Consider the following 15,742-nt stretch of genomic DNA (forward strand, 5'->3'; position numbering starts at 1 on the left):
AATTGGCTGCAGGAGCTTCCGGAACAGATTCTGTTCAACTTCTGAGGTACAGCTGTAATGGGTCAATGTACTAGCAGGCTAGAAGTCTGGTGGTAGCTGGGTGTAGCCAGTTTCCCCCATTTCCATGGGCCCCTTGTGCTCAAGTGCAGACTATCACGTTCAGACAGAAGCCTGTTACAAGATAATCACCGCAGACCAGTCAGACAAGTGCAGTGACGAACATGGAATGGCGTCAAGTCTCCCACCACTCTCTGTAGATTCCATTCATCATTTTTTTTTGGTAGCAGTGCATTCTGGTCTACTTCCAGTAAAGGGGGTGGGGGGAATCTGTTAAAAGATTCTTATCAAGGTAATTATTCGCCAGATAAAGTGCTCTTCCAGGTAATTCCCATGAGTTATGAGAGGAGGGTTGCAGCGACTCCGTTGCCAGCTGATCCTCATCTCCCTTTCATGGTGAAATAAATAGCTCCATAATCGACACTTCCCTGCGAGGCTCCGAGCGGCAGGAACCCGCTTTGAAGTGCTCCTTCATAATTCGTGTCGGGGCACGAGAGGCTGTGCCGTCATCCCAGGTAGCGAAATCTTCCTGGTTTGAAAGCCGGCGCCTGTTGCTTCAGCGGGCGGCGGGGGTTTGTGCCCCGGGGGCCGTGCCAAAAGTCTGAGGGTGGCTGGTTTCGTAAAGAGCTGGTTTAGGAGAGCTAGATGCCTAGAGACCTGCCAATTTCACTCCTCTTTGGGCAGCGTCCCTGTCTCCCCTTCGACGCTACCCTGGTCCCCTCCCAGTTGATTTGGACGCCAAGTCCCATCAGCACAGAAAGAGGAGGAAGCGGTGCTTAAAAGCAAGAATCGAAGGAAGGGGTGGCATGGAGCAGAGGCATAGAGCATCTGCTTTTCCTCTGGACGGTCTCCTTCAATCGATATTTCCAGTTAAAAAAGAAAATGAAGGATAAGTTGTTGGGAAAGGTCTTCCTCTCTGCTTGGAATTCTGGCAAAGTATTCAGTAAACAATACTGGACTCGGTGGGTAAATAGTCCGATTTTGTGTAAGGCAGGGTGTATAGAGTGTTAGGGGAGGGGTAGTACCTCTGGCAGGGACGTGGGTGGCGCTGTGGGTTAAACCACAGAGCCTAGGGCTTGCCGATCAGAAGGTCGGCAGTTCGAATCCCCGCAACGGGGTGAGCTCCCGTTGCTCGGTCCCTGCTCCTACCAACCTAGCAGTTCGAAAGCACGTCCAAGTGCAAGTAGATAAATAGGTACCGCTCCGGCGGGAAGGTAAACGGCGTTTTCGTGCACTGCTCTGGTTCGCCAGAAGCGGCTTAGTCATGCTGGCCATATGACCTGGAAGGTGTACGCCGGCTCCCTCGGCCTATAGAGCGAGATGAGCGCCGCAACCCCGGAGTCGGCCACGACTGGACCTAATGGTCAGGGGTCCCTTTACCTTTAGTACCTCTGGCGGGGGACACATCATGCTCCTTCTGGAGTGGTTTGTCCACCTTTGGTCCCCACCCTGCTCTCAGCTCCCACCTGTGGCTCCTAGAAGCTGCCAGCATGAGACAGCGGCTACACTCAGGGAAATGGCTCTGACTGGCTGGCTAAACCAGGTGAGGGGAGCCGATGGGTCTCGAACCGTCAGTGTGTTAGGGACTTCCCCTGCAATCGAAGACAGGCTCCAGCAGATTGAGCAGACAAGATCCATAGTAGGTCCAATGGTCAAGGAAGCAGTTTCTGCCTGTGAGGAGCAGATGGAGTTCATCCATCCATTAGCTGCCTGGGAGTTTTCGTCAGTTGGAAAAACGCTGTGGTGAACTTGACGATAAGCAGAGCTTTGCAGTGGACAGAGTAGTTCTTTGAAAAGTGCTAAACGCTATGCAAGAGAGATTCATGTGCGCTCTCTCTCCCTCATGCACACCCCAAATGGGAGGCCAAACGCTGTTGGTTTTCTGTTAATTGCAGTGTAATGGGTGGAAAAGAGCTGGTTTTTCGTGTTGGACCAGCTGTTCCATGGAATACCGGGAATCAATTTTTTAGGCTTGCCTTGACAAGATAAGCCACCATCCCAGATCTGCGCTACATTGCGCTACTGTACTGGCAAGCCCTGAATGTGTGTGTGTGTGTGTGTGTGTGTGTTTTAAGTGGTTCCATGCGCTACCGTCATGACACACAATACCCTGCCAAATGGGCTGCATTGCAGGCCTGTTCCTCTCTAGGGAGGCAGATCCTGGAAGGCCGGCGTGCTTGCCGAGAGCGCCTCGGGGGCAGGAGCAGGTGCAGCGTATCGAGTTTGGGTTTATTTTTTGCAAGGAGCACTCGCTCGCTCGCTTCTGCTAATCCTCCCCGTCAGCTTACATAGCGGCAGGAGAGGGAAGGGGATCAGGGAGCCTTAACTGGGCATTAAGGCTGTATCATCTTGTTAATGGGCTTGAATGGTGCTGATCACTGCCATTTGAACGCTGCCCAATTAATTTCATCCCCCTCCCCGGGGCATGCCCTCCAGGAAGTTCTACCGCGCAGGCCCCGGTTAAAATGAACGCAAGCTGGCAAGGGGCAAGGCTTGCTCTCATGGTGGCCAGGTTCTGTTGCAGCCAGTGTGCCTCTGTTACTGGGAGTCATGGGTGAACAGAGGGCTGGTTTGCTCAAGTCCATCTTTTGGGCTTCCCACAGGTGTCTAGTCGGCCACTGTGAGAACAGGGTGCTGGACTAGAGGGGCCCTTGGCCTAATCCAGCATTCTTATGCTCTTACTGGCGAGACATAAACCGACCCAGACTCTGCGTTCATCATCGGAGGCCCTTCTCTGTGTGCCTCCTCCACGTGAAATTAATACAGTCGTACCTTGGAAGTCGAACGGAATCCGTTCCAGAAGTCTGTTCGACTTCCAAAACATTTGTAAGCCAAAGCGCGGCTTCCGATTGGTTGCAGGAAGCAGCCAATTGGAAGCCGGCTTCCAAAAAGATTCACAAATTGGAACACTCACTTCCGGGTTTGCAGCATTTGGGAGCCAAAACGTTCGGGAACTAAGCTGTTCGAAAACCAAGGTACGACTGTACAAGTACCTTGATCCTGGCCTCGTAGCCTGAGAGACCCAGGCCCCGTCTGCACGACACCTTTAAAGCAGTGTCACACCGCTTTGAACAGTCCTCCCCAAACGATCCTGGGAGCTGTTAAGGGTGCTGAGAGTTCTTAGGAGAGCCCTCTTCTTCTCCCGGAGTTAGGTTTTTCATGGTGGTTTTAACCAGCCCTTCTTCCCAGGGATCTCTGGGAACCATAGCGCTCCTAACAACTCTTAGCATCTTAAAACTACAGTGCCCAGGATTCTCTGGTGGGAAATCATCGTGGTTTGAAGTGGTATGACGCTGCATTAAGCATGTAGAGGTAAAGGACCCCTGGACAGTTAAGTCCAGTCAAAGGCAACTATAGGGTTGTGGCGCTCAACTTGCTTTCAGGCCAAGGGAGCCGGCACTTGTCCGCAGACAGCTTTCCAGGTCATGTGGCCAGCATGACTAAACCGTTTCTGGCGCAACGGAACACTGTGACAGAAACTAGAGCGTACAGAAACGCTGTTTAATTTCCCACCAGAGCAGTACCTATTTATCTACTTGCACTGGCGTGCTTTCTAACTTCTAGGTTGGCAGGAGCTGGGACTGAGCAATGGGAGCTCACCCCGTCGTGGGGATTCGAACCGCCGACCTTCTGATCAGCAAGCCCAAGAGGCTCAGTGGTTTAGACCACAGCGCCACCCACATCCCCTTTACACATGTAGTGCAGGTGGCGCGCTGCTATGGAACCTGCCTCTTTTTGCACTGCACGATTTCTTGTAGAGGCAAATGTGGAGTGGAGCTGTGTTATTTCCCCACCCCACCCACCTACGTGGTTCTTTCAGCATAGCCCGTCAGATTTCTTTCGCAGCAGGGTCCCCGTTCGGGCTCCCATCCTGACCACCTTCGCGGTAGCCCAGTTTACCGAGTGCTGAGTTAAACCTTCGTAGGATTTGGCTGCGAAAGAAATGAGCCCTTGAGCAGATTTCTCTCTCCAGCTGGCTCAAGCTATCTGTTTCACTGCAGGGATTTCTTCTCCCCTCTCCGCTCCTCCCCACCACAAAACGCACCAAGCTTCTATTTCCATCGCTAACAGCGTACAAAGGTCGTGCTCTGAATTCTTTTGCAACGGGCTGGAGAAACCTTCAAGAATATAAAACCCCAGGCAGGCAGGGTGCCCTTCCAGTTCTTGCCTAGAAGGCCAGGCATGAATCCTTTGCACCGTGATATTTGACATGTGCTCCCCCCTCCCCTCCGCCGCTTCCAATACACAGCCTCAAGTGGTATTAAACGCCACCTGAATAATCTTTAAGAGTATTAAAGGTAAAGGTACCCCTGCCCGTACAGGCCAGTCTTGACAGACTCTAGGGTTGTGCGCCCATCTCACTCAAAGAGGCCAGGGGCCAGCGCTGTCCGAAGACACTTCCGGGTCACGTGGCCAGCGTGACATCACTGCTCTGGCGAGCCAGAGCTGCACACGGAAACGCCGTTTACCTTCCCGCTAGTAAGCGGTCCCTATTTATCTACTTGCACCCGGGGGTGCTTTCAAACTGCTAGGTTGGCAGGCGCTGGGACCGAACAGCGGGAGCGCACCCCGCCGCGGGGATTCGAACCGCCGACCTTTCGATCGGCAAGCCCTAGGCGCTGAGGCTTTAACCCACAGCGCCACCCGCGTCCCTTCTAAGAGTATTAGTCTTCCGCATCATCCCAATAACACCATCAGATTTCAGATGCAGGGATTCAGTTTTCCAGAATCTACATTTCCCCCATGCCTTCTGGTGCTGGAACTACATAAAAACTAAAAGCGCTGCCCTATACCGAGTCCGTCTAGGTCAGTATTGGTCATACTAGGTCATACACTGACTGGCAGCCCCTCTCTAGGACTTCAGAGATGGAATCTGTCCCAGCCAAGCCTAGAAATGCTGAGGATTAAACCTGTGACCTTCTGCATGCAAAGCTGATAGATATGAGGAAACTTTAGCTCTTCAGGTGCTGCTGAACTATAACTCCCGTAATCCCTGGCCTTTGGGCATGTTTGGTGGGGCTGATGGGAGTTGTAGTTTAGCAACAACTGGTATATAATGTGGAATATACCGTATTGGCCTGAATATAAGCTGCACTTTCTCCCCAAATTCCAACTGTGAAAAGTTAAAGTACAGTTTAAATTCGCGACCTTCCAAAAATTGGTTTTTACAATAGCAGTGCTGAAACAGACATACGGTAAAACAGAAGAAAAAAATGTTTTGTTGCCAGTTTGCGAGCTTGAGACTGTTCATTTGCCATTTGCGGGTGTGAGTGCCTGCGGAATTGTAGGAATTGAATAGCGATTTGCGATTTTAGCGATTGTACGGTAACTTTTAGGGGCTTGCAAGAACAAAGGCTTAAATTGGCTCGGAGTTACAATTGTACCAACCGCAGCGATTTTCAGCCTGTAACCTAATTTTAAGGGAGCGGCTTATATTTGGGTATCGTCTTTATTTCCCCTTGAATTTTAAAGGTGCAGCTTATATTTGGCCAATACGGTATACTGTTAGGTTTATTTGTTCAGGATACTCACATACCACTTTTCAGGTGAAACTCACAAAAGTTCTTTTTTTAAAAAAAAAAAAACATTAAAATGGTAAGGATCGACCAAAACTATGTAATAAAACAATAGGGTCTAGCTACCAAAAACAGCAGCCTTTTAAAAGCTTAGATCTCTCATTCCCTCAGGACAAAGATGGACTTTAGATAGACCTGTGACAAAAACTAACGGAGGGGGAAGATAACCTCAGCTAGAGGCTAGAATTTAGTTGTGACTCTTTTGACGTCCAACCTGGGAACAGCATAAAGTTGTACAGCGTTGTCGGGATGTGGCTAACAATACAGACTTTATCTATATTTTGATCATTTTATTTGCTGATTTTTAAGGTCGGCGGTTATTGCTGTTTTAATGAATGTTTCACATCATTGCATGTAAGCCGCTTAGAGGTGTGTGGTTGTTTTTTTAATGAAGGGGCCTAAGGAGATATAGGCAAGAGTAATTGTGCTCCAAGCTGCAGTACGATTGTCCATAGAATCGGAGCTGATGAGGAGAGCCTGTTTTAACCACCTGCCTGACTTGCCCACTCCAACCAGCCCAATATTGGAATGCAAGGCTTGCCTGGTGGCTGAAAATGGCAACTTTTCATTCTGACATCTGTGGCTTAGCTGCTGTCTTTTAAGGAAGTTCCAGAATGCCCTCTGCAGTGATTTAATGTCTCCCGTGGGATACTGCTGAGCATTTGTCTAAAGGCGAAGCCGAGATTGTGTGAAAAGGAATAGCTTTTGGTGCGAGAAAAACCCTTTGAGCAGGTTGGGAAAAGGGAGAAAACATGCTTATTTCCCCTAAATTGATTTTTGATTTTTATTGTTATTCATATTTTTCATACTGTATTTTATGCTGCTTTTACAATTAAGTGTTTTAAATTTGCTGTTAGCTGCCCTGAGCCTGGTTTTTGAACCAGGAAGGGCAGGGTATAAATAAAATTTATTATTATTATTATTGCTATTATTATTATTCAGGTAGTTTGAGGAAGGGAGGGGAACAGCCTTTGGGCTTGTGTAGTTCACAAATACCCTGCACTGAGACTCTCGCTCATCTGCTGTTTTCCTGTGCTCCAGTTATCTGTCTGCATCTTGGGTTTTGATGTCTTTCAGTTAATAATTCAGAGCGGTTTGTTTTTATTTTTGTTAGTCCCACGGGCACCGTAGGGAACGAGGTGCATTTTCTGCCGCCGCTGTAGCTTGGAAGTGATGCACAACGTGTCGTAAAAGCTAATCTCCAAAGTGTCATCTGGAAAAACAGGACGGTAAAAGGCCTGTTTGAGAGCATCAGCCGTGAATGTCCGCCTCTTGTCAGCTGGCTTAGATTTTTGCCTTGTCCCATCTCCAGAGCATCGCAGGGGAGGCGTAATTTAAAAGGCAATGATCGCATTTTAAAACATGCAGTGCTCTTAAAAACAGGGATAGGGCACCCTTCTCAGCCTGAGGACCGCAGCATTCTGCTTCTTCTTCTTCTTCTTCTCCTTCTTCTTCTTATATGTATACCTGTTATGTTTTTATATGTGTAGGAAGCCGCCCAGAGTGGCTGGAGCAAGCCAGCCAGATTGGTGGGGGATTCTTCTTCTTCTTCTTCTTCTTCTTCTTCTTCTTCTTCTTCTTCTTCTTCTTCATTTCAGTGGGCCTGCTCTTGAGTAGGCCTAGTGTTGGATACAGCTCTTAAGCGTTGGCTGCATGGAGCTGAACATATTGGCGCATGGAAGTGACTCTCCAGCAACAGCTCATCCACCTACAACACTTTGGGGGGGGGTACGGGACAGCCGTGCAACACTTTCCTCTAAGCAGTCGGACTGGAAACAGCCAAGGGGCATCAGCTGGCAGCCAAGGGGTTTTGCTGACTCACCCCTAAGAGGTGGCTGGCTTTGCGCCCGAGCTTGGCAGGGAGATGAAAGGCAGCGGGTTTGCAAAGCTGCTGGGACTTGAAGGGAATCGCGAGGGCGAAACCTCCGGGAGCGCGTGTGTGAGAGAGGGAACACCCACAGAAAGGTTCTCTTCTTCTTTGGGATGTTGCAAGAAACCAGCAAGGCAAAAGAAGGAACCGCCACATTTCAGGAGCCACCAGTCTGTAAGGAAAAGCACCCCCCCAAAAAAACAGAAGCAAAACATTGATGAGTTGTGTTTTTCCTGTCTATTTTTCCAGAAGCTTTGGAAAATGCATCCCAACTTGTTCCGTCAGACCTCCTGCTAACCTAGGGAGGGAGGAAGTTGCTAGCTAAAATGTTAAAAAGGTAAAGGTACCCCTGCCCGTACGGGCCAGTCTTGACAGACTCTAGGGTTGTGCGCCCATCTCACTCAAGAGGCCGGGGGCCAGCACTGTCCGGAGACACTTCCGGGTCACGTGGCCAGTGTGACATTGCTGCTCTGGCGAGCCAGAGCCGCACACGGAACACCGTTTACCTTCCCGCTAGTAAGCGGTCCCTATTTATCTACTTGCCCCCGGGGGTGCTTTCGAACTGCTAGGTTGGCAGGCGCTGGGACCGAGCAACGGGAGCGCACCCCGCCGCGGGGATTCGAACCGCCGACCTTTCGATCGGCAAGCCCTAGGCGCTTGAGGCTTTTACCCACAGAGCCACCCGCGTCCCATAGCTAAAATGTTACTAGAATTTTAAAAATTTGGACGCACACACACACAGGTCAAATCAGGAGTGGGGAGTGGAGCCCCAGTCGGCACAGCCAGTCCTCAGAATATTAGGGTCGCATCCGCCAGGGCCGGCCCACCCGTGAGGCACGGCGAGGTGAGCACTTCAGGCGGCAGGATCCACGGGGCAGCAGATCCAAGGAGCGCGTCACCAGCTATTTCTGCCACAGTGGTGGCAGCGGCTGCAGCGCACTCCTTAGAGCCTAGATCCGCTGCCTCCACGCCTCCTCTACAGCCACCTTTTCGTGAACAGGAGGTGCTGCTGGTCTCCTCCCGCCCCTAGGGAAGAAATGGAGGGAGCTGCCGTCTTCAGTCTCCCGGGCTCTGTGCCCACCCAGCGTGATTCAGAGCAAGCCTTAGATTCCCACTTCAACCGTGTTCTGCCAAGGTCAAGGTTCTCCGGATCTGGAGCCAATAAGCACACCAGTGGATGAAGAAGAAGTAAGGCTTTATTTGCATAAGGTTAACAGATAGCAGCAGGCATACAAAACACAAATTATAGCAAACTTTTTCAGCAGGGGGTCCACTGCCTCTCAGACCTTGTGGGGGGCCAGACTATATTTTGAAGAAGAAAAATGAACAAATTCCTATGCCCCACAAGTAACCCAGAGATGCATTTTAAATAAAAGCACACATTCTACTCCTGTAAAAACATGCTGATTCCCAGACCGTCCTTGGGCCGGATTTAGAAGGCAATTGGGCAGCATCCGGCCCCCGGGCCTTAGATTGCCTACCCATGAATAGCATACCAGACAGAAGTCACACACAACCTCCCCTTCAGCTTCCCAGAGCTCCAGGTAGAGCAGCGAGAGACCCCGGCCGATAGTTTCACAGCATCCGGTACTTTGACCTGTGAAGAAGCTCTCTCAGCCTCTTCCACCTACAGTTTTTATAGCCAACTTTGATTGACGGCACCTGGTTAGCAGGCATCACTCATGATCAGCCCGGGACACCGGGTGCGACTCAACAGGAATGCGGAGCAGCTGAGAGTCTCCAACCCAATTCACTGCGACAGGGTATCCTCCCCACTAGCCAATCAGCACTTAGAACACAGGACACCCAGGAAACACCTGACACAGGTGTGTGGAAAACAGGTTATGCCAGCATGAAACTGCAAACCTTAAACTGGGGATGTAAAGGGAAAGAGACATGTCATCTAACTCCTCGAAATTCCAGCGGTCCTCTGCGTTTCCCCTACAAACCGCTGGGTAAGGTTGATCCGATCCCACCCCCTCCTTGTCCCCTGTGTTGATCTTCACTCCCCCCCCCCAACACACAACTTCTTCCCTTCTAGGGGGTGCCATTTTGTGGCTCGCCTCAGGTGCCGAAATGTGTGGGGCCAGCCCCAACATCCACATCACACGGGAGGGATAGCTCAATCGGTTAGAGCACGAGACTCTTAATCTCAGGGCTGTGGGTTCGAGTCCTGTGTTGGACGAAAGATTCCTGCACTGCAGGGGGTGGACTGGATGTTCCCTGGGGTCCCTCACAACTCTACAATTCAAGAATTCTAAAGCACTTGGATTCCACTTTAAAGAGTCACAGCTCCCCTGCGCCAAAGATTTATAGGGATTTAAAATTGGGGAGGGGTATTGTTTTTGTTTGTTATTATGTTACATATTTTTGCTTTTCTATCGTAAGCCACCCAGTGGTCCTCAGATGAAGAGCATTATAACAACAAAAACAACAATATAAATATAAATATAGTAATAGATGGCAGTTCCCAGGATTCTGGGCTGGGGAAGAAGAAGAAGCCATGAATCCACAAAGTGCTTTAATCATACGGCGTGGGATGTGGTATAAGTCTTAAGACATTAGCACAGCTGTTAAGAAACCATAGATTTATTGTGGAAAGGGGTGGAAAACTGTGTGCAAACTGAAAATGTGTCGTCATTAGCCAAAGAATCAAAACGCAGGAATAGATGAGGGCAACTCTGTTTGGGTTGCACAAGACCTGGAGGAAAATCAAGGAAAAGGTTGGCTACAAAGAAATATTTTTAAAGGGTGTGGGTTCAGAGGGTGTTTCTCACAAACGCTCCCTGCAGATTGAGAAAAAGACTCATAGTCTTTAGGCTACAGGGCTGGGGGTTGTTCCATCTGAGCAGAACTGAATAAACCAGAGCTCTCCAAACTTTTCATGTTAGTGACGCACTTTTTAGACACACATCATTTCGCGACAGAGTAATTCAGTTTTGCACCATTTTGTGACACAGTAATTCAGTTTTGCTAGCAAGGTTAAACTAACCCACTTCCAGACCTGGGAGCGTTCACACAACTACACACTTTAGCCGAAACACTAATGTGTCGCAACACAGAGTTTGGTAAGCTCTGCAGTAGACCATAGAGCACAATTCGCATTACTTTTTTGTAGTTAAGGAAAAGTAAATTCGCTTAAACAAGACCTTTCAGCCTAGCGGACCTCAGTGCTAGAAACAACAATGAGCGATCCAGGGTTGGTTATGGAATGGGGGGGGGGGGTTGTTAGGAGACACCCTCACTGAGCTACAATTCCCAGCACCCTGGAGGGATGCATTTGAATCAGATCCTGAGATTTTCCATCCCTGCTCTAATGTGGCATTTTTGTACCTGATTTTTTACTTCGTAATGCTTCCGACATTTAAAAGGCTGCTTTGTTTTGCTGCTCATTTTGCTTCTTTGAATGTTGGATTTATTTGTTATTTGATGAGCCTTTGCAATGTCCTGTTCCGACCTCGACTTCCTTCTTTCGGTGCTTATATTTGGGAGAAGGGGCCTCTGTAGTCAGATACTCTGCAGTGTTGCCTTTCTAAGATTTCCAGAGGTGCTGTAAACCTCTTAAGAGATTTCCTCCTTTGCCCCAACGCCTGTAAAATGGTATAGAAACAATCTAAATACAGCCATACCTTGGTTGTTGAACGCCCTGGAACTCGAACGTTTTGGCTCCCAAATGCCGCAAACCCGGAAATGATTGTTCCGGTTTGCAAACGTCTGACGGGGAATGTCTGACGGGGCTTCCGCGGCTTCTGATTGGCTGCTGGAGCTTCCTGCAGCCAATCAGAAGCCACGATTTGGTTTTGGAAGTCGAACGGACTTCCAGAATGGATTCCGTTCGACTTCCAAGGTACGACTGTAAATAGAATGTGGCTGGCAAACTGAGATTTCTCCTGGCTCCAGTTTACTTCAGTGGTTAACTAGCTGTTCCGTTGCGTCCTGCAGCCGTGAACACCAGCAAGTACGCCGAAAGCTACAGAATCCAGACCTACGCAGAATACGTGGAGAAGAAGCACGAGGAGAAGAGGCAGGGCAAGAGGAAATGGACGGAAGATGGTTGGAAGGAGATAGAGGGAAAGCGGCTGAAAACACAGGCCGCTCCGTACGTGCTTCAAAACCGGTACTACAACCCGAACAGGTGAGAGGCACTTTTTTCTTTTATATATTGACATCTATTGAATATATGGGAAATAATTGTGTCTAGCTAAAAACGCTGGCAGCATTAAGATAAATTCAACAGTGTAAATAACTTTTGATATAATGGAATACTGAATGGTATAGTTTTTGTAAAATATGCAGGCATTTATGGTATGCAGGCATTTATGATATGTAAAACGCACCACGGAAAGAGAAGAAGGGAGATAGGTCATTGATATTTTAAGGATGTAAAATGAGTATTTTAAATTGCAAAACAGAAAATTTAATAAAAATTATATATATAGAAACAAAACAGAAGGAAAAGGGATTTGGGTGTTGGGGGAGGAGGCGGCAAAAGCAGACTTCTGCATGAGAACCTGAGAATGTCCTCTTTTCTCTCTTTCCCTCCCCAGTTTTTCAGCTACCAGCACCGTGGGGAAGAGAAGCATGAGCCCCATTCAAGAGGAGAGTGGCTGTGACGACGTGGAAGAGAGCGAAATGCAGGAGGATGCCCCAGACTCCTTTGCGGAGCCCTTGGAAGAGGGGAAGAAAAAAGCCAAGAAGTTCAAGAAAGCCAAAAGGGAACATGCCCCAGCAGGTAAGTGTGTTGATAAATCAGCAAGTCTGGTGCCGCAGAGAGCTTGATTGAGCTCTGCGTGGATTTAGGTTTAGTGGGTGGTGCTTGTGGGGTGAGTTTGGCTCTGCCGGTTTGGTAGGGCTGGATGTGGGGGGGGGGGGGGGGAAAACACACTGCTGCTAGAGCTGCTTCTTAGTCTGCCGCAGCATTTGACAGCTCTGCATTTATGGCCGGCCGCTACAATAAGCCAGCATCAGTAATTTAGCAAAGGCACAAGTTTTTGTTGTTGTTTAGTCATGTCCGACTCTTCGTGACCCTATGGACCAGAGCATGCCAGGCACTCCTGTCTCCCATTGCCTCCCGCAGCGGTTCTCAACCTGTGGGTCCCCAGATGTTGTTGGACTACAACTCCCATCATCCCTGAGCCAGCGTGGTGTAGTGGTTAAGAGCGGTAGTCTCGTAATCTGGGGAACTGGGTTTGCGTCTCCGCTCCTCCACATGCAACTGCTGGGTGACCTTGGGCCAGTCACACTTCTCTGAAGTCTCCCAGCCCCACTCACCTCACAGAGTGTTTGTTGTGGGAAGGAAGGGAAAGGAGAATGTTAGCCGCTTTGAGACTCCATTGGGTAGTGATAAAGCGGGATATCAAATCCAAACTCTTCTCCTCTTCTTCTTCTCTGGTCTTGCTAGCTAGGGGTGATGGGAGTTGTAGTTCAACAACATCTGGGGACCCACAGGTTGTGAAAGGCTGATCTAGTCCAACTCCCTGCAATACAGGAATCTTTTGCCCAACTCAGGATTCAAACTTGACAACCATGAGATTAAGAACCTCGTGCTCTTGCCAGCTGAGCTATCCCAGCTGTTAGGATTCTCTCCATAACCACTGCGTCATGTGCTTTCCTCCAGAAGACCTCCAGGCCCCGCCCACCCGGCTTTTCGACGTTCCAGACACGTGGTAGCATCCGGCTACGACACCAGCGCAAAGCGGACTCCCAGTTCGGACGAATCTGTGGCCCCTCGCACCTCGGCCGGGCTGCCCTTTATTTTAAAACGAAGTGGGGGGGGGCACGGGCGTTTATATAATATACACAAATAAAAAGCAGGATGTCTCTCAGCAATCAGTTTAATTTTTTTTAATTAAAAAATCCCCTACGGAACAATCATCGCTGCCGCCACTCCCCCACCTTCGTACATGTCTGCGTGTAACACGTCGGTTTTGTTGCTTAACCTGAAATCTTACTTTTTGCTCGTCGTAAATGTTAGAAGACTGAGTGTTTGGTATTGATCACCTTTAAACGGCATGTACCCTGTGAAATCCGCAAAAAGAAGAACCTGTGTGTGTTGTAACTTTGCTCCGCTGCTCCATCAAGGGGGGGGGGGGCAGTTTATACGCAAGTTGTCTTTAGTCCAGATTTTCACCTGTTGTTGCTACTTGGCCAGTAACAAAATGCTTTCAGCCACTTGACTCCCTTTCATTCCTCTCTTGCTAGGATCTGCACCCCCTACCCCACCCCTTTTCCTCCCCCAGCCCCTTAAATTAACATCCTTTGTCTTGTCTGTTTTGGGGGGGAGGGGCACTATTTTCCCCAACATCACCTTTCGTTTGGGAAGTATTTGAGTGTTATATAGAGGTGGGAGGGGGGTTTATCCTTTTCCGGCTCCCTTTTCCCCTTAACTTTGTGGGTTGTACAAATGGAAACCTGCGACATTAACCAGCCTTAGTTTAAAATACGAAACAACAGATCTGCTTTGGTAGATTTCATAAACTTGGTTTGATATTTAACATTTTTGTATCATGGAATTGAGAATATGGGGGGCGGGGAATGTATTTCCATAAAGTGAAAATTAAAGATTTTTTTTTTCTTAGGAGTTTGGTCTCTCTGTGTGTGCTTTTAAAAAACCATTTTGAATCTGAATCAGAGGAACCTTTTATTTGCATTAGCCACTAGCCATAGCAATAAAATAAGAATACAATGTACTGAAGATAGAAGTACAAAATACATTCTGCAGGTTTACAAAAAAACAATGTTCTTGTTCCCCCACCTTGCAAAAACACATACACCGTTTTAGGGTTAATAAGGATTGCATCACAAGCTGTAGAGTAGGGAACAGGTTTTCCCAGCCAGATTTTTCTTTTTTAAAAAAGTTCCAGTTGCTTGTTGATCAGTGAGCGCAACCTCAGATGAAGACTGTGCTGAATCTTTTCTATCATCCATTTGCCTTGTTCAAATCATGGGTTTGAGAAAGAGCCCTGCGACATAGGCTCACACTATTCATGGCCACTTGGAAGGGGACTGAGCCGCCTGGAGTGACAGCAGAAGGCTGGGGAACCCTGAGCTGCTACTTGTCACAGAATTGTAGAGTTGGAAGGGGGGGTCCCCAGGATCATCTGTTTATTAATAATATTTTATTATGAGGATTGCGTTTATAAAAAGATACGAGCAAGGGGGGAAGTGAGAATGAAGAAAAAAAGAATACTGTTCTATTACCCTCCATTTATACGGATGTATATATTCTTATCCTAATACACGATTGTCAATATAGTCTGTGGAGACTCATTCCAAATACCATTGAAGTAGCTTCATATGTTACCAATGGTAGCTTACGGCTTGAATTTTAATCCATCCCATTTATCTGTGGACGGTATCGTAATCTGCTGAAGGTCTTCCTAATGTTTCGGTGGAATCTCTTTCCTCAATACAGACGCAACTGGAACGACTAAAAGACACAACATCGCAATAATAAGACAAACAATGGGTCATCGCTTGTGGCCTTTGTCGTGGTTTTCAGGAAATCCTTGCTTACCACCGCCAAATGCTGCGCTCTCTTCATGAGCCGTAACAAAGGCAAATTGCTTGGCTCCCCTGCTCTCCCCGCCCCTGGGCAGCGAGAGAATAAATATGGAATTTGCTTGCATATTTGTTCTACAAAGCTTCTGGCCTCGGCCAGCTCCCGACGTCTGCCAGATGAGCAGATGTTTTGGCTGTAGAGGATCCCACCGCAAACTGCGCGGCTCCTTGCTGCAAAGGCGGTTTTGTTTAAGCAAAGACAGAAGTGTCCTTGTGTAGGCCGACGGCTCTGGCTCCAGGCTAGAATCAAAAGTGACGTTCCGTTCCCCGCGAACACACCCCAAAACAGAAGCATTGCTCTCTGGCTGCAGCGTTGGCCCAGGCACTTGGGCAACCGGGAAGCAGTTTTCCATACCCCCCAAAAAATAAAGAGTCTGGCCGCACAGCCCAAAAGTACTGCAAGGAGTTAGGGGGCTTTTGGAGCCCACCAGAACAGCCAGACATCAAGTTAAAAAAAGGTAAAGGGACCCCTGACCATTAGGTCCACTCGTGACTGGCTCTGGGGTTGCAGCGCTCATCTCACTTTACTGGCCGAAGGAGCCAGCATACAGCTTCCGGGTCATGTGGCCAGCATGACTAAGCCACTTCTGGCGAACCAGAGCAGCGCACGGAAACGCCGTTTACCTTCCTGCCAGAGTGGTACCTATTTATCTACTTGCACTTTGACGTGCTTTCAAAC

The 15,742-nt window shown here is 48.7% G+C and overlaps 2 protein-coding genes across 3 annotated transcripts in view; one reads left to right on the top strand and one right to left on the bottom strand.

Moving 5' to 3' along the window:
• Positions 1-14,083, top strand: part of PARN (poly(A)-specific ribonuclease) — a 44,701-nt gene extending 30,618 nt beyond the window's left edge. The window contains exons 22-24 of the mRNA XM_083413571.1: positions 11,446-11,638; positions 12,051-12,235; positions 13,121-14,083. Of these exons, the coding sequence (XP_083269697.1) occupies positions 11,446-11,638; positions 12,051-12,235; positions 13,121-13,173 (431 nt within the window). The 3' untranslated portion in view covers positions 13,174-14,083. The remainder of the gene's footprint in view (positions 1-11,445; positions 11,639-12,050; positions 12,236-13,120) is intronic.
• Positions 1-15,742, bottom strand: part of CIITA (class II major histocompatibility complex transactivator) — a 1,021,617-nt gene that overhangs the window by 154,819 nt on the left and 851,056 nt on the right. The gene's annotated exons all lie outside the window — the stretch shown is intronic.

Source organism: Podarcis tiliguerta, assembly GCF_965153285.1.
Source record: "Podarcis tiliguerta genome assembly, chromosome: 14".
Classification (NCBI taxonomy): Eukaryota; Metazoa; Chordata; class Lepidosauria; order Squamata; family Lacertidae; genus Podarcis; species Podarcis tiliguerta.